Source organism: Oncorhynchus masou, chromosome 14 (genome assembly GCF_036934945.1).
Source record: "Oncorhynchus masou masou isolate Uvic2021 chromosome 14, UVic_Omas_1.1, whole genome shotgun sequence".
In the NCBI taxonomy this organism is placed as follows: domain Eukaryota; kingdom Metazoa; phylum Chordata; class Actinopteri; order Salmoniformes; family Salmonidae; genus Oncorhynchus; species Oncorhynchus masou.
The window spans coordinates 29,851,875-29,877,261 of record NC_088225.1 but is presented as its reverse complement, the minus strand read 5'-3'; the positions used below and the strand labels follow the sequence as shown (position 1 = coordinate 29,877,261).

Sequence of the window (25,387 nt, the reverse complement as noted above, 5' to 3'; positions counted from 1 at the left end):
TTGTGGGTAGCCAGATAACAGATGGCTAATTACATTGATATGTTTTGGAATGTCTAACCAGCGTATCAGGAAAGCAAGCAAAACTTTAGTTTAGATAAACAAATGTAGTTCGCTAGCTAGCTAGGTCGATAGCTACTTTACATCAGACATCCTTTACGCTGATGTTGGCTTATTGGATGCTACCAAAAAATGTAATGGGATGAATAGAAATAGTGATAGCACACAGAAAGCTGCAATGATACAACCCATTTTCAACTCTTGGGACATTGACCTTTAAAATGTTCACCCCAAGTGAGCCCCTGACTCATTGAATATAAGGCCTACAGATGAATTCAGGTCTTTTAATCAATGTGTGCTTGTGTGTGTTAGTGTATGAGTACAGGTGCAGAGGTTTGTGTTTGTGGGTTTGCATTAGGAGGGTGGTATGTGCATTAACATAAGTGAAATAACACATAAAATATTGGTTTAGGTGTTACGATATTCATTTAAAAAGTTGTTACTCACCTGATAACGTAACTTATTACATTAAGTGGAAAAAGTTATCATATTAACCAACAAGATGTTACATTTACCGATTTTATTACATTATAAATCTAAAAGTTATTACATTAACCGTTGTTACAAGACAGTATACATAGTTCTTACCTGGACCTCATGGATATTATTATCCAATGTATTATTGATTAGTTTTAGGAATATCTTAATCAATATAGATATATAAAATATACAGTTTAAGTGATAACTTCTTGTTTAGAAGATAAAGGATTTAATTTATTGATCAATTGAATACATGAATATACACCTATTGTTGAAAAATTCTACATAATGACATTTAATAATATCATGAGTATATGAAAAGATACAATTATCAACACGCCCCCGCACATGGGTTCACTGACATTTATCTATGATATTTATCCATTTAGATGTGTAATATTACATAGACAGGGGAGACCTGATCCTAGATCAGAGCTGTATATTATGCTCCAGAGGTTACCATGGTGATCAGACTAAAGCAACCGTTTAAGAATGGGAGATGGATATGACTGTTCACTAGATGTTTTCTATTGATCCTTTATTTATGGATCTGGAACCGGTGCCAGATAGGAGGGAGAGGAAATACGGCACATTTTTGCTTTTTGGTGTTGTCTCATTGGCCCTGAATGAGCAAAGATCTCTCCACACAGACAAACATAGGGTTTCTCTCTAGTGTGTGTTCGCTGGTGTGAAATCAGGCTCCCTGATTGACTGAAGCTCTTTCCACAAGTATCACATCTGTAAGGCTTCTCTCCAGTGTGTGTTCGATGGTGTCGATTCAGGGTGGAAGCTGCAGCAAAGCTCTTCCCACACTGATCACAGCTGTAAGGTTTCTCTCCAGTGTGTGTCAGTTGGTGTGTTGTCAGGTGGACTGACTGATTGAAGCTCTTCCAACACTCAGCACAGCTATAAGGCTTCTCTCCTGTGTGTGTTCGCTGGTGTCTAGTTAGTTTTTCTGATACAGCAAAGCTCTTCCCACACTGATAACAGCTATAAGGCTTCTCTCCAGTGTGTGTTCGCTGATGTATAGTTAGTTTTTCTGATACAGCAAAGCTCTTTCCACACTGATCACAGCTATAAGGCTTCTCTCCAGTGTGTGTTCGCTGGTGTGCAGTCAGGGTGGAAGCGAGAGCAAAGCTCTTCCCACATAGACAGACATAAGTCCTCTCTCCAGTGTGTGTTACCTGGTGTCTAGTTAGGGAGGAAGCTACAGCAAAGCTCTTCCCACACTGATCACAGCTGTAAGGTTTCTCTCCAGTGTGTGTTACCTGGTGTCTAGTCAGGGAGGAAGCTACAGCAAAGCTATTCCCACACTGATCACAGCTATAAGGTTTCTCTCCAGTGTGTGTTCGCTGGTGTGTAGTCAGGTGGACTGACTTATTGAAGCTCTTCCCACACTGATCACAGCTATAAGGCTTCACTCCAGTGTGTATTAGCTGGTGTGTAGTCAGGTGGACTGACTTATTGAAGCTCTTTCCACACTGATCACAGCTATAAGGTTTCTCTCCAGTGTGTACACGCTGGTGTACAGTTAAGGCTCCTGCACTAACAAACCTTTTCCCACAATAAAGACAGGGGTAAGGCTTCTCCCCTGTATGAATTCTTACATTAGATTTGAAGGTGTTAGATGCAGCAAAACTCTTCCCACACTGATCACAGTGAATAATGAAGCCACTCTGGCTTGTGAAACTCTTCCCACAGTCAGAGCAGCAGTGGTGAGGTTTCTTCCCTGTACGTCTCTGCTGGTGTTTCTTGAGATGTTCTGATCTGGAGACACTCTTCTCTGTCTCGTCAGCAACAGGATGTTGAGGCTCCCCAGATGATAAGCCCCTCCCACTAAGAGAACAATAGTACGGGGTGTCCCCTGTAAAATAAAGACCTTGAATAGTTGGTATTTGTTTATGGACCCATATTTTCAAAACCTACAACTTCTTTGTTGTTGTTATTTAGCAGGTGCTCTTATAAAGAGCAATTTACAGGAGCAATTAGGGTTAAGTACCTTGCTCAAGGGCGGCAGGTAGCCTAGTGATTAGAGCGTTGGACTAGTAACCGGAAGGTTGCAAGTTCAAATCCCCAAGCTGACATGTTACAAATATGTTGTTTTGCCCCTGAACAGGCAGTTAACCCACTGTTCCTAGGCAGTCATTAAAAATAAGAGTTTGTTCTTAACTGACTTGCCTAGTTAAATAAAGGTAAAATAAAAAAAAATAAAAGGGCACAGACACCTTGTTGGATCAGAGATTCGAACCAGCAACCTTTTGATTAGTGGCCCAACGCTCTTAACCACTAGGCTACCTGCCGCTCTCATCATCAATATACACTCAGTGGAGTGGCCAGTTTATTAGGCACACACCCCTCCATACATGTATACTGTTAATCAATGAATTTGCAGAAGCAGGTTGTAGTCTAATCCACACCCCATTGTTCTTACTTGATGAAATCAAATCTCCCTCCTCGTGTCCTTCTCTCACAGTTCCACTCTGCCCTGCTGTTTTCCTGCAGTCGACCAGCTGCACAAACACCCTCTTCAGACCCAGCAGTAAGGCGCTCCCAGGAGAGTTGTGACCAGGGGACTCCGGCAGGGTGGAGGGGGACGGACTAGCTCTGTCCTAGTGACCACAGGAAGTATTGTACATAGAATATCATTAGACCAAACATTTGATTACTTTAGTCTAAATCTCTGATTGATTGGTGCATCCTTAGAATACCTCCTTTCTCCTGAAGTGTGTAATCGTTCACTACTTTCCACAAATGTATAAGAATTCTAATGCCCCGTCTTATGTTCAGAAGCTTTCATTGAGCATTCATTGGAGTTGAACACATCTTTCACCCCTGAGTTAATCTTGGTTTACGCAGAACTAATGTCTCATGAATTGGTCAACCGCTCAATTTAGTTCTGGGTTCATACGTGATAAGAGGAGAGCTTAAGGGACGCTGGAACAAGGAGCTCCACCCTCTTTCAAGATACGGGCCGAATATCCCCTCTCCTTTCCAAAATTCAGAGGACGCCAACACCTGCGAAAACGTGATTTGTCATAATAACCAGAGAGGAAAAACCAAAACACCTGAACTACTGCTGCTCATTATTATGTACTATTTAAAGCCAAATCCATCAATTTGTTTTTACTTTCCCCCGAAATTAAATGAATATCAATTTATACAGTTAGAGCCACTTCTTTCTGGTTCCATTTACAGCTTGTTTCTAGCCTAAAGCATTGCAGAGTTATTCTGATGTTTTTCTGGTGCTAGCAAGCATGCAATGAACAACGTGCTGTTTACATCTATATTTGCTCACCCTTCGGCAAATCAGATCACGACTCAATCCTACGTATTGTACAGATATTCCAGTAATTCTATACACATACTGTCCATAATGTCTCTACATCCTGTAATGGAAAATGTTATCATGTGAAGAGCAGCCTTCAAAATGTTCATCTTGTCTTAGTGTCATAAATAATCCTTGGTTCCTGCCTGTACTTGGTAAAGATATGAAGGGGGGCAACATGACCCCCTCCTCAGGACCATCTGGCAGAACGGCCAGAATATGTTGTATAAGTTGAGACAGGAGGCGGTGCCAGACACGTGCCGGAACCAACCCTATGAACTATGACTATGTAACGTGTCTGTAACCAGTAATATAAGAGATCTAATGGGACTGCCCTGAGGGAGATACCATCAGAACGGTACTTTATGCATCCTAAGTTTGACTTTGTCCTCTAGAGCATGCTGATAATAAACAATTATTCATTCATTTAAGATTGACTTTGAGTGCCCCTGTGTAGAATATGACTATGTCATCACATCTACTACAAGACAAAAAGTATGTGGACACCTGCTCGTCAAACATCTCATTCCAAATGCATGTGGTCCCCCCTTTGCTACCTATAACAACCTCCACTCTTCTGGGAAGGCTTTCCAATAGATGTTGGAACATTGCTGCAGGGACTTGCTTCAATTCAGCCACAAGAGCATTAGTGAGGTCGGGTACTGATGTTAGCCGATTAGGCCTGGCTCACAGTCGGCGTTGCAATTCATCCCAAAGGTGTTTGATGGGGTTGAGGTCAGGGCTCTGTGAGGCCAGTCAAGTTCTTCCACAACAATCTTGACAAACTATTGCTGTATGGAACTTGTTTTTTTGCAAGGGGGGCACTGTCATGCTGAAACAGAAAAGGGCCTTTTGCAAACTGTTACCACAAAGTTGGAAGCACAGAATGGTCTAGAATGTCATTGTATACTGTAGCGTTAAGATTTCCCTTCACTAGAATTAAGGGACAGAACCATGACAAACAGCCCCAGACAATAATTCCTCTTACACCAAACTTTACCGTTGGCACTATGCATTGGGGCAGGTAGCGTTCTCCTGACATCTGCCAAACCCAGATTTGTCCGTCGGCAGCGAGCCTTACAAGGTACCCAAACCAGCTGCACGCGTGCACCATCGTGCGCTATTGTGCATACATTTATTTTGTTCCCCTACACCAAATGCGATCACAACACACAGGTTGAAATATCAAAACAAACTCTGAACCAATTACATTAATTTGGGGACAGGTCAAAAAGCATTAAACATGTATGGCAATTTAGCTAGTTGGGATATAAACATTGAGTTGTTATTTTACCTGAAATGCACAAGGTCTTCTACATCTATCCTCCTTCCAGGCCTTTTCATCTTTGAACTTATAAAAAATATCCCTGATTGGCATCTACACTTTTACCACGACAACCGGCAAAACACTGTCTTTCAATCACCCACGTGGGTATAACCAATGAGGAAATGGCACGTGGGTACCTGCTTCTATAAACCAATGAGGAGATGGGAGAGGCAGGACTTTCAGCGCGATCTGCGTCAGAAATAGGAATGACTTCTATTTTAGCCTTTGGCAACGCAACGCAGACACTCGTTGGGTGCGGGTGCAATAATTGAATAACATGGATTTCTACATTTATTTTGCGACGCTCGCGCACGCAATGTGTCCGGTCTGGTCAGCATGTTACACCACTCCAGCCGAGGCTTGGCAGCCGGGGCCGGCACGGGGCGCCCAATAATTTTTTGGAATGGTGACATTTGCGCGATCGGTTTTCTATCGCTCATTTGCACGTCACGTCAATGATATGTCACTGTGTGGGACTGTGGGTCAATTAACCTTGTCGGAGTGGGCGCCCTGATTCTAGTTTGGGAGCTAGACAGGCTACTGCCTGGGAAGGTCTCCCACTCAAATCAAATCAAATTCATTTGTCACATACACATGGTGAGCAGATGTTAATGCGAGTGTAGCGAAATGCTTGTGCTTCTAGTTCCGACAATGCAGTAATAACCAACGAGTAATCTGAGGTTGACTCAGAAGTACGAGATGGGGGAAGTGGGACAGGGGTAGGTTGACCTCAGGTCTCCCCACTGGAAGCCCGAGGTAGGGGGAGTGGGGGATTAGTAAAATCAGTCACACTATGAAATGCTACCAAATGAACCACAATTCATAATACTGTTAATATATAGTTTCACAGACATATTGTTGCATTTTTTTTCTGGTTTGCGAAATCGTTAAGAATAATATGAGACACCTGAAACCCCACCTCTTCAAGGAATACCTAGGATAGGATAAAGCAATCCTTCTCACCCCCCCCCCCCCCCTTAAATGATTTAGATGCACTATTGTAAAGTGGCTGTTCCACTGATGTCAGAAGGTGAATTCACCAATTTGTAAGTCGCTCTGGATAAGAGCGTCTGCTAAATGACTTAAATGTAAATATAAAAAACAAGTGTTTAAAAATGCAAACTTCTGAAATATTTTAGAGCACCCTCTGGCATTGGCCAGGATGAGGTGCCATCTACCTTCTGAGCCACACAGGCCTCTTCAGAAATGATCTCGGAGCCTCAGGATGAGGAGCCGTCCACGTCCTCAGCCACACAGGTGTCTCCACAAATATTGTCTGAGGATGAAGACCCATTTGCTTCCACTTCTCCCCAGCAGGATTCTTCAGGTGGGTTTGTGTGCATCCCTGCATAAAACAGAATAAATAATCTCCCTTTTGCAAAGTTTTAAGTTTCCATATTGTTGGAAACAATGATGATTTTACTATTACTGGGTATGTTTGTGGGATGTTCCACCACTATAAATGCGGTGAATAACATGTGTAAACTAATGCCCATGTGCTCTCCTTTAGAATCGCCTGTAGCAGCATCCCACCAAATCCTGCTGCTGAGGATGAATCACTGTCTACAGACCCTGCTGACTGACAGAATTCAGACACCACCAGTTTGCACAGGACCAAGTGAGGTACCACCTAACTTTGTTTCCCCAAGGAATGAGAGTGAAGGAAGAAGTTGCCACCACCAGTATTTCAGGAAGACCTTGGTGAGTGGTGAAAAAAATCCCTAGAAGTTTGCTGGTGTATTCTGCTGCAAACTCTGTTCTAAGAAGAAAATTAATTTGGCAAACTCAGGACTTGTCACGTTCGTCATAAAGATGAGACCAAGACGCAGCGTGAGTAGAGTTCCACGTAATATTTAATAACTGAAACTCAACTAACAAACAATCGAACGAAACGTGACGCTATACGAATAGTTCAGACAGGCAACTACACATAGAACAAGATCCCACAAACACCAAAGGGAAATGGCTACCTAAATATGATCCCCAATCAGAGACAATGATAAACAGCTGCCTCTGATTGGGAACCATATCAGGCCACCATAGACATACAAATCACCTAGACCTACAAAAAACCCTAGACAATACAAAAACTAGCGTACCCACCCTAGTCACGCCCTGACCTAACCAAGATATCTCTGTCTTCTTTATATTTAAGGTCAGGGCGTGACAGTACCCCCCCAAGTTACGGAATCCCCCCAAAAGCCCCCCCCCTTCACGCTGATCCCTCCGCCTTTGTAGAACCGGACTGTGGACCGGCGCCAGAGACCCCGGACTGTGAAACGTCGCCGGAAGCTCTGGACTGGGAACTGTCGCCGGAAGCTCTGGACTGGGAACTGTCGCCGGAAGCCCTGGACTGTGGAGGCGCACTGGAGGCCTGATGCGTGGTGAGTGCGGGGAGAGTGCGGGGAGCAGGCACAGGACATACTGGACTCTGGAGGCGCACTGGAGATCTGGAGCGTAGAGCTGGCACAATGCTTCCTGGCTAGATGCTCACTTGAACCCGGCAAGTGTGGGGCGCTGGCACAGGACGCACTGGGCTGTGCAGACGCACCGGAGATGCAGAGCCGGCGCAGGAAATCCTGGTCCAAGAAGATGTATTGGAGACCAGGAGCACTGAGCCGGCACCATCCGTCCTGGCTGGATGCCCATTCTAGCCCGGCAAATGCGAGGAGCTGGAGTAGAGCGCACCGGGCTATGAATGCGAACTGGAGACACGGGGTGTTGGCTCAGGTCTAAACCCTACCTCCGCCAATCTCCCCGTGTGCCCCCGAAACATTTTTTGGGGGGTTGCTTCTCGTGCTTGCCTCGTTGGTATAACTCCTCGTAATGTCGCCGTTCAACTTTCGCTGCTTCTATTTCTTCCTTCGGATGGCGATACTCCCCTGCCTGTGTCCAGGGTCCTGCTCCATCCAGAATCTCTTCCCAGGTCCATTCCTCCTGAACACGCTGCTTGGTCCGTTGTTGGTGGGATCTTCTGTCACGTTCTTCATAAATTTGAGACCAATGCGCAGCGTGAGTAGAGTTCCACATAATATTTAATAACTGAAACTCAACAAAACAACAAACAATAGAACGAAACATGAAGCTATACGAATAGTGCAGACAGGCAACTAAACATAGAACAAGATCCCACAAACACCAAAAGGAAATGGCTACCTAAATATGATCCCCAATCAGAGATAATGATAAACAGCTGCCTCTGATTGGGAACCATATCAGGCCACCATAGACATACAATCACATAGACCTACAAAAACCCTAGACATACAAAAAAAAAAAGACAATACAAAAACTAGCGTACCCACCCTAGTCACGCCCTGACCTAACTTGACCTTAAGATCAGGGTGTGACAGGACTGACAGACTGGAAACATGCACGTTCTTTATCTGACTTCACACGACAGCAGTCCAGAACACCAAAACATGGAAAGAACTGGCAATGAGGATCAAAAAAGGGGAAACAATTGATAAGCATGAGATGGAGAGAGGTGTTGACACGTCTGACTGCGATTGTGCAGTCTCTGGCAATTAGAAATCTGGCACTAACGAGACACACAGAAACACTCTATTTTCCATCAAATGGACATTTCCTCAAAGAGGTTGAACTGATGGCACAATTTGATCCAGTCATGAAAGAGCACCTTAACTGTGTCCAAAAAGGGACCTTGAGTCACACCACCAGCTACCTTGGCCACCAAATACAGAATGAACTCATTGATTTGTTGAGCAGCAAGGTCATTTCAATAATGGTGAGTGACATCAAGCTGGCAAAATTCTATCATTCTAGATTGCTCCTCAGATGTCAGCCACACTGAACAGTTGTCAGTTGTGATTAGAATTGTGTCACTGAAGGAGGAGCCCCACATAAAGGAACATTTTATGGGGTATTTGGAGGCAGGAGTCCACGGGGCAACATTTGGCATCCCTGATTCTCAAAAGATTAGAGGAGTTTTGGAGGACTGCAGAGGACAGTCTTATAATAATGGGGCCAACATGAGATGCAAAAACAAAGGTGTCCAAACCAGACTCCTGGAAATGAATCCAAGAGCTCTATTTGTGCCATGTGTGGCTCACTCATTGAACCCGATTGTGGCTGATGCTGCTAAAAGTTCTGTCGATGCCACAGGTTACTTTGGCATCTTACACAAACTGTACACCTTGTTCTCAGCCTCCACACTGCGATGGGTCATCCTGAAAAAACATGTGGACATCACTTTGAAGGACTGAGACAAGGTGGGAGAGTAAATTTAAGAGTGTCAAGCCACTGAAGAGAGGCACTGATTTTGAGGTGAGGGATCAACCCAAAGACCCTGTGATGAAGATTGAGGCCCAGTCCTTGTCAGAGGAGGTGGGATCATACCGCTTCAGCATCTGTACAGTGGTGTGGTATGACATCTGGAGCCAGATCCAACATGTGAGCAAGCTAATGCAGTCTCCCAGTATGTATGTGGATGTTGAGGTCAGTCTTCTCAGAAAGACAGAGAGAGGTCTAAGCAACTACAGAGCAACAGGATTTATGACTGCACAAACGTCAGCCAAGGATATGAATTAGAGGTCGACCGATTTAATCGGAATGGACGATTTCATTTGGGCCAATTTCAAGTTTTCATAACAATCGGAAATCGGGTATTTTTGGACACAGATTTGGCCGATTTAAAAAAATAAAAATAAAAATATACACCTTTATTTAACTAGGCAAGTCAGTTAAGAACACATTCTTATTTTCAATGACGGCCTAGGAATGGTGGGTTAACTGCCTTGTTCAGGGGCAGAAAGACAGATGTTTACCTTGTCAGCTCGGGGATTCAATCTTGCAACCTTACAGTCAACTAGTCCAACACTCTAACCACCTGCCTTACACTCCACGAAGAGCCTGCCTGTTACGCGAATGCAGTAAGAAGCCAAGGTAAGTTGCTAGCTAGCATTAAACTTATCTTATAAAAAACAATCAATCATAATCACTAGGTAACTACACATGGTTGATGATATTACTAGTTTATCTAGAGTGTCCTGCGTTGCATATAATCGATGCGGTGCGCATTCGCGAAAAAGGACTGTAGTTGCTCCAATGTGTACCTGACCATAAACATCAATGCCTTTCTTAAAATCAATACACAGAAGTATATATTTTTAAACCTGCATATTTAGCTAAAAGAAATTGAGGTTAGCAGGCAATATTAACCAGGTGAAATTGTGTCACTTCTCTTGCGTTCATTGCACGCAGAGTCAGGGTATATGCAACAGTTTGGGCGGCCTGGCTCATTGCGAACTAATTTGCCAGAATTTTACGTAATTATGACATAACATTAAAGGTTGTGCAATGATACAGGAATATTTAGACTTATGGATGCCACCCGTTAGATAAAATACGGAACAGTTCCATATTTCATAGAAAGAATAAATGTTTTGTTTTCAAGATGATAGATTCCGTATTCGACCATATTAATGACCTAAGGCTCGTATTTCTGTGTGTTATTATGTTATAATTAAGTCTATGTTTTGATGACAGAGCGATGGTAGGCACTAGCAGGCTCATAAGCATTCATTCAACAGCAATTTTGTGTGTTTTGCCAGCAGCTCTTCGCAATGCTTCAAGCCGTTTATGACTTCAAGCCTATCAACTCCCGAGATTAGGCTGGTGTAACCGATGTGAAATGGCTAGGTAGTTAGCGGGGTGCGCGCTAATAGCATTTCAAACGTCACTCGCTCCGAGACTTGGAGTAGTTGTTCCCCTTGCTCTGCATGGGTAACGTTGCTTCGAAGGTGGCTGTTGTTGATGTGTTCCTGGTTCGAGCCCAGGAGCGAGGAGAGCGACGGAAGCTATACTGTTACACTGGCAATACTAAAGTGCCTATAAGAACATCCAATAGTCAAAGGTATATGAAATACAAATCGTATAGAGAGAAATATTTCTATAATTCCTATAATAACTACAATCTAAAACTTCTTACCTGGGAATATTGAAGACTCATGTTAAAAGGAACCACCAGCTTTCATATGTTCTCATGTTCTGAGCCAGGGACTTAAACGTTAGCTTTCTTACATGGCACATATTGCACTTTTACTTTCTTCTCCAAAACTTTGTTTTTGCATTATTTAAACCAAATTGAACATGTTTCATTATTTATTTGAGGATAAATTGATTTTGATGTATTATATGAAGTTAAAATTAGTGTTAATTCAGTATTGTTGTAATAATGACAATTACAAATAAATAAAATAAATCGGCCAATTAATCGGTATTGGCTTTTTTGGTCCTCCAATAATGGGTATCGGCGTTGAAAAATCATAATCGGTCGACCTCTAGTATGAATGTCGAGGCCGTTCTACAACAAAAAAGGCCGAGGTCCACAAAGCAGCACTTTTCATGTGAATCATTTAATGAGCCTTTGAGTGATGCCCTGAAGAAGCTGGAGGTGACATTTTTCAATGTCATTGTTGATGCTGCCGCCTCAGCCCTTCAGGACACTGGAAAATGTGGGAGAGATGTTTGGAGTGCTGTCAACCTTCCGAAGTCTCTCAAATGAGGAGCTGACGGAACAATGCGAGGCCCTTAATATGACACTGCACTATAAAGAATACTCAGACTTGGATGGCAGAGAGCTTGCACAGGAACTGAAGAAATTGCCTGACTTTCCATCGGAGACCATAACCCTGCTTGAGCTGCTGATATTTATACATGAAAGGGAGCTCTCAGAAATGTATCCAAATTTGTGGACTGCTCTCAGAATTTGTCTTACTCTTCCAGTGACCGTAGATGAAGCAGAGGAGCTTTCAAAGCTGAAAGCTTTGTATGGCTCGCCCAGGGAGCCATACAAGCTCGAACCGCGACTGGCTCAAGGTGATCTTAGGTTTGTGTGCGCCTGTTCAGCTATGGAAACCCATTTCATGAAACTCCTGACGAACAGTTGTGCCGACATTGCGTTCAGAGGCAGTTTGGAACTCGGTAGGGAGTGTTGCAACCGAGGACAGATGATTTTAACGCGGTACGCACTTCAGTACTCGGTGTTCCCGTTCTGTGAGCTTGTGTGGCGTACTCCTCGATTGAGCCATTGTTGCTCCTAGACTTTTCCACTTCACAATAACAGCACCCACTGTTGACCGGTGAAGCTCTAGCAGGGCAGACATTTGACAAACTGACTTGTAGGAAAGGTGGTGGTGCCACGTTGAAAGTCACTGAGGTCTTCAGTAAGGCCATTCTACTGCCAATGTTTGTCTATGGAGATTGCATGGCGGTGTGCTCATTTTTATACACCTGTCAGCAACAGGTGTGGCTGAAATAGCCAAATCCAATAATTTGAAGGGGTGTCCACATACTTATGAATGTACTGTATTTATACTCTGGACTGATATTTATATATTTCTTAAATCCATTTTTTTACTTTTAGATGTATGTAAACATTATTTTTGTGAATTATTAGATGTTACTGCACTGTTGGAACTAGGAACACAATCATTTCGCTACACCTGCAATAAGATCTGCTAAGTATGTGTATGCGACCAATACAATCTGATTTGTTTGTTTTCTCAGCAAGATTGAGTTGTGTCCTGTCTGACAGTGAAATATGGCTAGCGTTTACCGTAGCTTGGACTATGGAGTAGCTAGCTAGCGTTTACCGTAGCTTGGACTATGGAGTAGCTAGCTAGCGTTTACCGTAGCTTGGACTATGGAGTAGCTAGCTGGCGTTGCAGAAGTCCATTGCATGCATTCTAAGGTAGCAGTGTGGCATTTAAAAAAAACGGATGTACATTGTCCCACAAAACATAACTACGAGCGGCATTTGGACGTGAACTTGCTATCGTTAGCTAGCTTTTCTGTCGATGTTCAGCTGTTGTCTGCTCGCAAGCTAATGGCTTTAGTTATTTGTGTAACAAACCTTCCATCAACAATTACACTGAGCTACATTTATTTGTCTTTTCGTTAGATAGATAGCTACAGAGGCTAACTTTAGCTAATAGCAGCTGTATTGTTGCCAAGCATCCAAGTTGCTGACCAGGTTAGATAGAACAATAGATAAATTAGTTAGTTATATTTGTCTGAAACGTAGTTGGCATTGCCAGAAATGTTACAAAAAGTTATTAATGGACAGAATGTGCACGCAAGAGTGATACATTATAAATGTAATAAAAACTGTTGCATCTATCTCAAAAGGTAGTCAAACATTTAAATCCAATGGTCACTTTATGGAAGCTTGTGTCGTTTTAATCCGCTGCAATCATTTTTACCAAATCGGCGCAGAAAATACTGAACACTCACGACTACAATATAATGGAATATAAAACAAAATCGTTTGTGTGATGAACATTTTTATCTTAGCAAGGAAGCCAAAGACAACTAAAACTAAAAGTGTGTACTGTATGACTGACTCATAGACCGTTCAGGGAACATGAAATATGAGGATGGCATTTCTTCACAAGTTAAGGTGAGTCAACATGTTTTTTTCTACTCGCAATGCACACACAGAAATCAGTACCATGGATAGACGCATCATATTTAGCCTAAGTTTATCTAACTCAATCGTTTTTGGCAGGGGTGCAACATTTAGAAGTGGGGAGGACAAAAAAAATGCTAATTTAGAATGTAAGGATGTCCCTTGTCCCCAGTGAAAGTTGCACCCCTTGTTTCTTTTTAAATCGTTTAGTTGTAGTAATGTAATAACTAATAAAAATAATAGGTGATAAGATGATGTTGAAGTTGAAATTGTGCTTGAATAGTGGAGGCAGGGCCTGTTTTCTTTGCGACTTGCGGTAACTAAATCAATTGTTGTTTAGTAGTCCGAAAACATTAACTTGCTTGATCATTCTGTAGGTTGTAACTGAACTTAACAGGACAGATGTTGCTCTCCGGTTTTATGATTTTAAAAGGTGTGGTTGTATGTATTCTGCCACTGTCTTGTCTCGGCTGTGTCAAGACTTATGAACTAACAGGTTATATAACAAACGCAATTATCACAACACAGGTTGGAATATGGCTATTTTTCAGGCTTGGCTTGTCTGACGCTTTTACCCACGCACCACTACTGCAAGTCGTAGCTTTGTCCTCATTATTTCTCAATGATTTTGACTTTACCTGCTCGTTGCGCATCGCCTTGTATCAATCTGTGTGCTTTAGGCTAGTATGCTGCTGAAGGACAAAATATCCCAAATGTTTATTACCACCATTGTTTATTTTGTCCAGCTGTTCAAATGGAACGAATGGATATGGAAGATCAAAGATTATGAAAAATAGGCCTTGACATTTCATACACCACAGAAAGCATCTTGTTCATAAGTCAACCAAACTTACCCGATCCATCATGGAAGCAACTGTATTCTTTCTTTAACGTTTCTTCAAATAAAAAACTTGACAGTAAGAGTAACGTTACGCTACAGTTACTTTCTTTGTCACAGCGTTCAGATAAATAAAAGCTAGAACACACATTTGTAAATATAAAACTCCATTTAAATTGTGACAAACGTCTCATTTAGACTAATCTTACATTAGAAACATCCTGCAAAAGGATGTGGAAATGTATTTGGTTTGAAAACTCGATAGAGGATGGTAACAAAGTACTTCCTGTTGATGCTTTTCAGCTTCTTCTGTGGTGTTTAAAATGTGCCGCCACCTACTGTACATAGTCATCAACAACTCTCTTCAAGTGGGTGAAGCGGTTGAGAGTCATTTATTGTTAAGATATAACTGCTGTATTGCCTCAATGATATATAAAGTATGTTAAATTAATGTGAAAACAAATTGGCATGATCAATATTTCATAAATCTATTTAAACTTTAAATGATTTTGTATCACGTCTTTTGTGTCATCCTCAATGATTGCAAATGCATTATGTCCATGAGTGGTTGTATTGTTTTTACATTTGCAAGTAAGTTACATCAAATTAAAATCAAAACAAATCTAAGGTATTTATAGAAACGACAAAAATAGCTTGCAGCCTCCGCCTGGCTGTGGTTTGCTGGAAGGTGGCAAGCTGAACTTGAGATTAGAGAAATTCCTTGCTATTGTCTTTCAAATTAGGTGATGGCTAGATGGCAAAAGCGACCTGCCAAAAGCTTGTAGCAGTCCTGTGAGTGCAGGCTAAGAAACTTCAATCAAATAAGCCATTCGTTTTTGATGACCAAATTCAACACTCTCATTGACCTCCAAACAAAAACTCCTTGCTTGGTGGGCGAAAAAAAACGAACAAACGCCACCTGCTGGAGGGAGGCAGATTTTCCCTTGAGTTGGGCCTCTCACTTTGCCTCTTCCTCTCTGACAACGTTCTCTTCCAGAGTCCAGCTGTGGTTATTGGCTGAGGCCCAGTAAGAGTAGCCTCGTAAATAACATACTGATTACCGATGAGCGATCCGTGCAGTGAACCAGTAAAGTCCGATTTATGTTCAATCAGACTTCTGCAGTGGCCATACACAATGGCCATTTTAGCATGTACATCTTGGTGGGGCTAAGCCTACATTTTTTGAGGGGGATGAATGCCAGCAAGGCAACAACAACACTAAACAATACATTAATTGCACTATAACAGTGACAACCGGTTCCCACAAACTATTAGGGCCTACATAAAGCTGTCCCAGCAGAAGAGCTTTCTTTTCAGCACCATGGAGTGAATCCTTGTCATGCTACACCTGGCTGTCAGCGGAGCCTTGTCTGGCAGCGAAACATTTCATTCAGCCTCATTTACCTCCTTTAAGAACAAATGGCTGACTTGCTTTAACAAATGTGGTTTCTACTGACAATTGAGATGTACAAACTATGGCATAATCAATCAAATGTATTTATTAAGCCCATCTTACATCAGCTGATGTCACAAAGTCCTGTACAGAAACCCAAGGGGAATGATGGGGAACGATGAGCGGATAAGAGGCAATCAAATTTTGATTAAGACAATGAGCAACATGGGCGTAGTCAATATAACTATTTGTTTAGCACTTCTAAAATGAACAGGAACAGAATTCAGAACATGCGTCGTTCTTACAGTATTATCCCTGTACACCAAGTCAGAATCATAGGATAAATAAAGGGGGCATATAAGCAGACAATGAAAGCTTTTACAATATTTGATGATATTTCTCTGAAAACAGGCTTTAGGCTACATGTCAGAACAGTAGGCTAAGTTATGAGGGGGTAAGGGATCCAATTATTAGGGTAAAGCACATGGGCTACTAACAGCTTACTACACAACATACATTTAGTATTACTTTCTTAGCTACAGTATTACATATCTCCCTGGCATATTACATCATTTATGCAACAGCATACAATACATTTTTGGACTCACTTTGTGCTGTGCTCACTTGAACAGGAAGGTGGCATGGGCAAATTTTGTCATCAAACTTTGTCATCAAAGTCTGTCTTCCTCTGGATTTATGATACTTTCAAGTCAACTGAAAACTGGGGTTGTATCATGACGTCAGTGATCTTCAGGTCGGAACTCAAGAAAAAGAGGCCAGAGTTTCTGACTTGGAATTCCGAGGTAGATGACCATTCAACACGTATTTTCCCGGTCGGAGCTTGCGGTTTTCCGAGTTCCCAGTTGTCTTGAACTCATTGAAGTCTGACATTTCCCAGTTCAGTCTCCAGTTGTTTTAAACGTGGCAGAAGTCCTGCTGGATTGACAGCATGGCCAATATGTTCAACAGTTTCTGGCCCACAATGTTGTTTGTGAATGTTTATCCTTTTAAGCTTGGAAAAGAGACCAGACTTGGACCACAAATTGAATAAATGAATATACACCTATTGTTGAAACATTATTCTACATGAAGACATAATAATAGTATGAGTATATGAAAGATACAATTATCACCCCCCCCCCCACCCCCCCACAAGTTCCCTATAACATTTCCTATAATAACATTTATCCATTTAGATCAATGTGTGATATTACATAGACACAAAGGAGACCTGATCCCAGATCAGAGCTGCATATTATGCTGCACAGAGGTTACCATGGTGATCAGACTGAGGCAAATGTTTAAGAATGGGAGATGGATATGACTGTTCACTAGATATTTTCTATTGGTCCTTTATTTATGGATCTGAAACCGGTGCTGGAAGGGAGGGAGATGAAATACGGCATGTTTTTGTTTTCTGGTGTTTGTTTTTTCTCATTTGCAATAAATTAACAAAGCTCTTCCCACCTAGACAGACATAAGGTTCCTTCTCCAGTGTGTGTTCACTGGTGTGAATAAAGGGTCCATAACTGACTGAAACAATTCCCACACTGATCACAGGTATAAGGCTTCTTTCTCTCCAGTGTGTGTTAGCTTGTGTTTAGTCAGGGAGAAAGTTTGAGAAAAGCTCTTTCCACACTGATCACAGCTATAAGGTTTCTCTCCAGTGTGTGTTCGCTGGTGTCTAGTCAGGGTGGAAGCTCGAGCAAAGCCTTTTCCACACAGACAGACGTAAGGTCTCTCTCCAGTGTGTGTTAGCTTGTGTGTTGTCAGCTCTCCTGACTGATTGAATCTCTTCCCACATTGATCACAGCTATAAGGCCTCTGTCCAGTGTGTGTTCGCTGGTGTGTAGTCAGCTCTCCTGACTGATTGAATCTCTTCCCACATTGATCACAGCTATAAGGCCTCTCTCCAGTGTGTGTTCGCTGGTGTGTAGTCAGGTGGCCTGACTGATTGAAGCTCTTCCTACACTGTTCACAGCTATAAGGTTTCTCTCCAGTGTGTAAACGCTTGTGTATGGTCAGGCCTCCTGAATTAGCAAAGCTTTTCCCACAATCAAGGCAGGGGTAAGGCCTCTCCCCTGTATGAATTTTCAGATGATATTTTAAGGCATTAGATGCAGTAAAACCCCTCCCACACTTAGAGCAGCAGTACAGTTTCTTTCCAGTGTGAATCTGCTGGTGAATTAAGGACCTCAGTCTAGTAAAATTCTTCCCAAAGTCAGAGTAACAGTGGTGAGGTTTCTTCACTGTATTTCTCTGCTGGTGTTTCTTGAGGTGATCTGATCTGGAAAGACTCTTCTCTGCCTCCTCAGCAACATGATGTTGTTGAGGCTCCCCAGATGATAAGTACCTTCCACTGAGAGAGCGATGGTTATGGGAGTCCCCTTTGAAACAAAAGACATTGAGTAACTAGGTTTTGGAAATATGGGTCCATAAACAAATATTATACAAATAATATAGCAACATACACTCAGAGGACAGTTTATTCGGTCCACCACCCCTTTCACAAAAATGGATCGCTCCTACATACAGTGGGTCACGTGGAGGTGAGTCCATTGACCCATCCAGGTTGGTGTCAACGGTACAGGCTAGTCGAGGTGGTGATCTGGTGTGGTGAATGTTTTCCGGGCACACTTTAGGTCCCTTGATACCAATTGAGCATCGATTGAACGCTACAACGTATCCGAACATTGTTGCTGAGCAAACCCAATAGAGTATCTTTGGGATGAGATGGAACGGGCTGTTGGCAGCATGAATGTGTAGCCGTCCAATCTGCAGCAACTGCGTAATGTCATCGCGTTAGAATGGACCAACATCCCTGGGGTACGTTTGACACCTTGTAGAATCAATGCACCAAAGAATTCAGGCTGTTCTGGAGTCAAAGGAGGGTCTGACCCAGTACGAGATGGGTGTACCTAATAAACTAGTAACTGAGTGTATATTTTTTTTATCAAATCAACAGAAGTTGCAGAAGCAGATTGTGTTCTAATCCACACACCCAATTGTTCTTACTTGATGAAATCAAATCTCCCTCCTCGTGTCCTTCTCTCACAACTCCACTCTGCCCTGCTGTTTTCCTGCAGTCGACCAGCCGCACCGACACCCTCTTGAGAGCCAACAGTAAAGCACTACCGGAAGAGTTGCAACCCGGGGACTCTGGCAGGGTAGAGGGGGATGGGCTAGCTCTGTCCTGGTGACCACAGGAAGTATTGTACATAGAATATCATTAGACCAAACATTTTATTACTTTAGTCTGAATCTCTGTTTGACAGGAGGTATTATAAGGATGCACCATTCTCCTGAAGTGTGTCATCGTTCACTACTTTACACATATGTACAGTTTCTCAATCACGTCGGCCAATTTTTCAAATGGAAGTGGTATATATTTTTGTCATATCCAGTCTGATGATCAGAACCTTTGATTCAACATTCAGTGGAGTTGAACACATCTTTCACGCTGAGTTAATGATGGTTAACACAGAATTTAAGTGTCACGTAATTGGGCAGTCACTCGATTAAGTTCTGGGTTCATACATATTGGGAGAGATTAGTAGATGCTAGAACGAGGAGCAGAACTGGAATGAGAAGCTCCGCAGTTTCTTTCAAGTACGGGCTGGGCCGAATGTCCACTCCCATTCCGAAATGTGAAAGATGGTAACACCTGCTAAATCATGATTTGTTCAAATAACCAGTGATGAAAAACCTAAACACCAGAACTATTGCTGCTCGTTATCCCACTTGGAGCATGTTGAGAAAATGTTAGTCTCATAGTTTCAGTATCCTTACACAGTACATACATAGAAGAAACCATCAGTTATAGGGGTATTGTGGCATGTAGTAGAAACCTACAGTAAAAAGGTATGGGTGTAGCCTGGTGCAATTTCTGCCCCATGTAACATTGTTCAAGATCCACTTTATGTGACTTGTTACTGTAACAGCATCCTCATCTAAAAATCAGCTTACAGTGTATCAACAACATTCAGATAATGAATGGAATAAACTAATTTATTTTAGTACTTAAAAAAACAACGTAAACTACACACTATATTATTCAGGTTTCGTAGTTCAGCTTTTAGCCGTTTAAAAACAAATGACAGGAAAATATTTTTAAGCTTGAAACAGATTTTTGTGAAAATTGTACCAAAGAGAAACACAATTAGATTGGAGTCATGGCTAATGGGTCTATCCACAATATGTTTTATACCAGTCATTTAATTTCCAATCAGTGAAGGGAAGTGAATAAGTGCACACTTTGGAAGGACAGAAAGACAATTAGGGATTCGTTAACATAGTATCTAGGCAGAAGTGGAGCTAGCGTGAGGGCCATGGGTTTGCTGTTAGCCTGCCATTATTTAACCCTATAAAACATTTAACACTATACAATATGGTACATTTATATGATTAAATTAAATCCTGAAATTGGTCTATTAAATAAATGATTTATGTATTTTGTAAGTTATTTATTAAGTTAATAGTTTAAATTAAGTTAACACAGCCGGGACTTGAGGTAGGCCTATACAAGAAGAATCCAACAATGATGCATGTTGTCTACGTTTTAAAAAGTCTAATACATCTGTAGGCAGGAATTAAGAAACATTGGGAAACGGAAAACATTCCAAAGAACAGAATAGCATATTCTGAGTTTAAACGTAGATTCAGCGATATTATGTAGGCTATATGCACAAAATAAACAGCTGCATTACCGAAATCACCAAAAACGTTGAAGTGCGAGGCTAAACTAGCTAGCTTGCTTTCAGCTGACTGATTGTTGACAAGCTAGCTACAGAGGCTAGCTGCAGGACTTTGGACAAGCAAGCTAATGTTATATAGCAGCTGTACAGTTTCCAAGTTGCTGACCCGTTCAGATAGAACTCTAAGATGTGCCTGAAAAGAAATGAGCAACTCAGAAAAACTACAAAAAGGTCGCACATCGTTGGTTCTTAGTGGACAGAAATGTGCACGTAACATGTAATAAAACCGGTTGCAGATACAACGTTTTAAATGTAAGTCCAATGGTCACTTTATGGAAGCTATGGTGCTGTTTTAATCCTATGAAAGAATTTCAGCTAAATAGGCACAGGAAATACTGAAAACTCACGACTATAATATAATGGAATATAACACAAAATATAAAATAATAATTGTCCCAATGACATGTTTTACCAGTGCAGAGCGAGATGCGCATCTCAGTTACTTCTCAGGAAGATTAATCATTTCAAAATTGGTTATTAACTAGCTGGCCTGGCGCATCCTTGACTGAATGGAAATCAGGCTAGCGAGCAAGCATTCTAGCCAGGTAGCCTAGGACAACAAAAACTACAAGCGTGACAGAGTCATAGACCGTTCAGGGAACATGAAAGAGGAGGATGGCATTAGCGTTTCTCTACAAATTGGATGCGTGAACATGTTTTTTTCTAATTGCACTCACACACAGATATCAGTACCATGGATAGACATATTTAGCTTAGGTTGATCGGACTAAATCGCTGTTGGTATCTTTTAGTTGTCAATTTAGTAGACGAAGTATTGGTGATTAGATGATGTTGAAATGGTGCTTAAATAGTGGAGGCAGCCCCTGTTTTCTTTGCGACTTGAGGTAACTAAATCAATATTTGTTTAGAAGTCCGATTTTTATATGTTGTTTGATTTAAATAGGCAAGTAAATTACAGGCAAAATATTTTGTGCTCTCCGTCTTCTTGTATCGGCTGTGTCAATGCATATGAACTAACAGCATCAAACAACACAATCACAACACGTAGGTTGTAATGGCATAGGTTTCTGGATTGGCTTCCGTGTAAAAACAACATTCTGATTTATTTATCCATGGTTCTGACTTTACCTGCTCGTTGCCTTGTATCAATCTGAGGGCTTTAGGCTAGTACGCTACTTTGCTGGACAAAATATCCCAAGTGTTTATTACCATCATTGTTTTTGTCCAGCTGTTCAACTGGAAAGAATGATATGGAAGATCGAAGATAAACTAGGTCAATACATTTTATACTGTTAATAAAAGTAAACCAAACGTACCCGATCCATCGTCGAAGCTATTCTTTCTTCAACGTTTCTTAAAAAAACAAAATGACAGTAAATGTGTACGGTACCGTACACTAGTTATTCTTTGTCATAGCATGCATATAAAGAACAGCTAGACCAGAGCAATCAAACGTAATTTTAAATATCACAACTCGATTTAAATTGTGACAAATGTCTGATGTAGGCTAATCTTACTTCAGGAAGATCCTGGATAATATTTTACATTATCTATTAGTCAATAAAACGTTCCAACACCCTATCCACCAATACTCCCGTTGTCTGTTGGAACAACGTCCCCTTCGAAAATCCAGATAGTTAATTGTCTGAGGCCCAGTAAGTGTAGCCTTGTAAATACCAGACTGATTACCGCTGCGCTATCCGTGCAACTAACCAGTAAAACCCGATATATGTTCAATCCGACATCTGCAGTGGCCATGCAGCATTTACAGCAATGCAACCTCCGCAGTAGTCAGTGCATTCATACTTCTTCCGCTTCACGCAGCAGACTCAAAGCTGTGGTGAAGGAAGTGATCTTCTTCTTCTTTGGTATTATGGCGGTCCGCATACAATTGTTATAGATGCATGCAGCTCAGTACTGTATTGGCTGTGTATCAGCCTACTACACTGTCGTCTGAATTCATTACGCTTTGGGAAAAACCAACTAACTAGTGCTGCACAGGGGTGGAAAAAATACCGAATCGTCATACTTGAGTAATTGTAATGATATCTTAATAGAAAATAACTAAAGTAAAAGTTGGATGTCACCCAGTAAAATACTAATTGAGTAAAAGTCTAAAAGTCTTTAGTTTTAAATATACTTAAGTATCAAAAGTGTAATTTCTCAAATTTAATTAAGTATCAAAAGTAAAAGTATGAATCATTTCAAATGTCTTATTTGAAGTAAACCAGACAGCTCAATTGTTTATTTTACAGATAGCCAGTGGCACACTACAACACAATTTAAAAATAAATAATGTGTTTCGTGAGTCTGTTTGATCAGGTAGCCTAGTGGTTAGAGCGTTGGACTTGTAACCGAAAGGTTGCAAAATCGATGAGCTGACAAGGTAAAAATCTGTCGTTCTGCCCCTGAACAGGCAGTTAACCCACTGTTGCTCGGCCGTCATTGAAAATAAGAATTTGTTCTTAACTGACTTGCCTAGTTAAATAAAGGTAAATAAAAAATCAGAGGCACTAGGGGATGGCCTCTTGATTAGTGCATGAGTTGAACCATTTTCCTGTCCTGCTTAGCATTCCAAATGTAATTAGTTTTTTGGGGTGTCAATGTATGGAGTAAAAAGTACATCATTTTCTTTAGGAATGTAAGTGAAGTAAAAGTTGTCAAATTAAAACAGTTAAGTACAGAAACCCCCAAAACGACTTAGGTAAAAATACTTAAGTACTACTTAAGCACTTTACACCACTGACCCTACACCCATTAAAACCTCATTATTCCACTACTTTGGCCCTCTGATCTTACACCAGGTCAACAGCCTGGGAGGACGGGATATTATTGTTCAAAACACCTTGTAACTCTTCTGCAGTAAAATCTCACACTCCCAAGTAGTTCTCTGCAGCTGCCTCCACATCTATGCGCTTCAATTTATGTTCTATTGCTACGTTACAGTTGACAACCATGGCCATGAACGCAAAACAAAATGTTTAAAAAAAAACTTGAAGCATGTTATTCCTATCACTCTCTATTGACCACCGCCTAATCACAGGGATCCTCTCAAGATCCTTCACCCTGGACCCATCTTCCTCTACTACTCCCTTCACTGCCTCAGCATACAACACCTTCTGCACGACTGCGATCTTGCCTATGCTGCTCTGTACCATCACTCATTCATATATCTTTATGTACATATTCTTTATCCCCTTACACTGTGTACACTGTGTATAAGACAGTAGTTTTGGAATTGTTAGTTAGATTACTTGTTGGTTATTACTGCATTGTCGGAACTAGAAGCACAAGCATTTCGCTACACTCGCATTAACATCTGCTAACCATGTGTATGTGACAAAATTTGATTTGATCCTGGTAACCTCAACCTGTCTTTCTCTCACTGGACACATCTGATCTCCAGCACCATGTGTACCCCTACAGTTTACACACACAACTTTTTACATCAATACTACACATTCCTTTCTCTCAGGTCCTCCTGCACATTTCTCACATCTAGGAATGTCCCTGATACACACTGCTGGAAGGAAGTAGTCAAGGAAGGGACTGTGTTTATACAGGAAGTACCCCCCCCCACCACCAACCAATCATGTCAATGTTGAGATACAGTGACAAGAAAAAGTATGTGAACCCGTTGGAATAACCTGTATTTCTGCATAAATTGGTCATACACTTTGATCTTCATCTAAGTCAACAATAGAGTCTGCTTAAACTAATAACACACAAACAATTATACATTTTCGTGTCTTTATTGAACACACAGTGTGAACATTCACAGTGCAGGGTGGGAAAAGTATGTGAAACCTTGGATTTAATAACTGGTAGACCCTCCTTTGGCAGCAATAACCTCAACCAAATGTTTTCTGTAGTTGTGGATCAGACCCGCACAACGGTCAGGAGGAATTGTAGACCATTCCTCTTTACAAACTGTTTCAGTTCAGCAATATTCTTGGGATGTCTGGTGTGAACCGCTCCAGGTCATGCCACAGCATCTCAATCAGATTGAGGTCAGAACTCCGACTGAGCCACTCCAGAAAGCGTATTTTCTTCTGTTGAAGCTATTCTGTTGATTTACTTCTGTGTTCTGATTTACTTCTGTGTCCCCCCCACACACACACACACACACACATTTTTACATTACAGCCTTATTCTGAAATGGAATAGTCTTGGTGGTTCCAAACATCTTCCATTTCAGAATGATGGAGGCCACTGTGTCCTTGGGGACCTTCAATGCTGCAGAAATGTTTTGGTTCCTTCCTCAGATCTGTGCCAAGACACAATCCTGCCTCGGAGCTCTACAGACAATTCCTTCAACCTCATGGCTTGGTTTTTGCTCTGACATGAACGACCAACTGTGGGACCTTATATAGACCATTGTGTGCCCTTCCTAATCATGTCCAATCAACTGAATTTACCACAGGTAGACTCCAATCAAGTTGTAGGAATGGAAAAAGGATGCACCTGAGCTCAATTGAGTCTCATAGAAACGGGTCTGAATACTTATGTAAATAAGCATATTTTTTTATTTAAAATACATTTGCTAAAATTCCCAAAATTTTCGCATTGTCATTATTGGGTATTGTGTGTAGATTTAGGGGGGAGTATTTAATACATTTTAGAATAAGGCTGTAATGTAACTAAATGTGGAAGTCGAGGGGTATGAATACTTTCCGAATGTATGTATTGTAACAGGCTCACAATGTGGTTACTTAAGTCCGATTTGGATATATTTGGCTGTTTTCGCAGGTAACATTTAAAAGTTGAGAAGTGACTTCTAAATGCTAACTCCAGTTAGTATGAGCTGGTTAGCATAGCTAG

General features: G+C 41.5%; 2 protein-coding genes across 4 annotated transcripts; both read right to left on the bottom strand.

Annotated features, from left to right (window-relative positions):
* Window positions 1-509: 509 nt before the first annotated feature.
* LOC135554702 (zinc finger protein 883-like) lies at window positions 510-14,720 on the bottom strand. The gene is made up of 3 exons (XM_064987121.1): window positions 14,475-14,720; window positions 2,969-3,146; window positions 510-2,401 (listed from the first exon to the last, which is right to left on the bottom strand). The coding sequence occupies exons 1-3, from the start codon at window positions 14,484-14,486 to the stop codon at window positions 1,080-1,082; spliced, it is 1,512 nt and encodes a 503-aa protein (XP_064843193.1). The 5' UTR covers window positions 14,487-14,720; the 3' UTR covers window positions 510-1,079.
* Window positions 14,721-17,012: 2,292 nt separating this feature from the next.
* LOC135554715 (zinc finger protein 239-like) lies at window positions 17,013-22,482 on the bottom strand. 3 transcript variants are annotated; one of them, XM_064987144.1, is made up of 4 exons: window positions 22,280-22,340; window positions 21,883-21,919; window positions 18,867-19,044; window positions 17,013-18,238 (listed from the first exon to the last, which is right to left on the bottom strand). In XM_064987144.1, exons 2-4 carry the CDS (start codon window positions 21,889-21,891, stop codon window positions 17,406-17,408), a joined length of 1,020 nt encoding a protein of 339 aa, XP_064843216.1. In that variant the 5' UTR covers window positions 21,892-21,919; window positions 22,280-22,340; the 3' UTR covers window positions 17,013-17,405. The 3 variants fall into 3 exon arrangements, with proteins under 3 accessions (XP_064843216.1, XP_064843214.1, XP_064843213.1); XM_064987142.1 differs by having other exon boundaries at window positions 21,883-22,482; XM_064987141.1 differs by lacking the exon at window positions 21,883-21,919 and having other exon boundaries at window positions 22,280-22,482.
* Window positions 22,483-25,387: the final 2,905 nt, after the last annotated feature.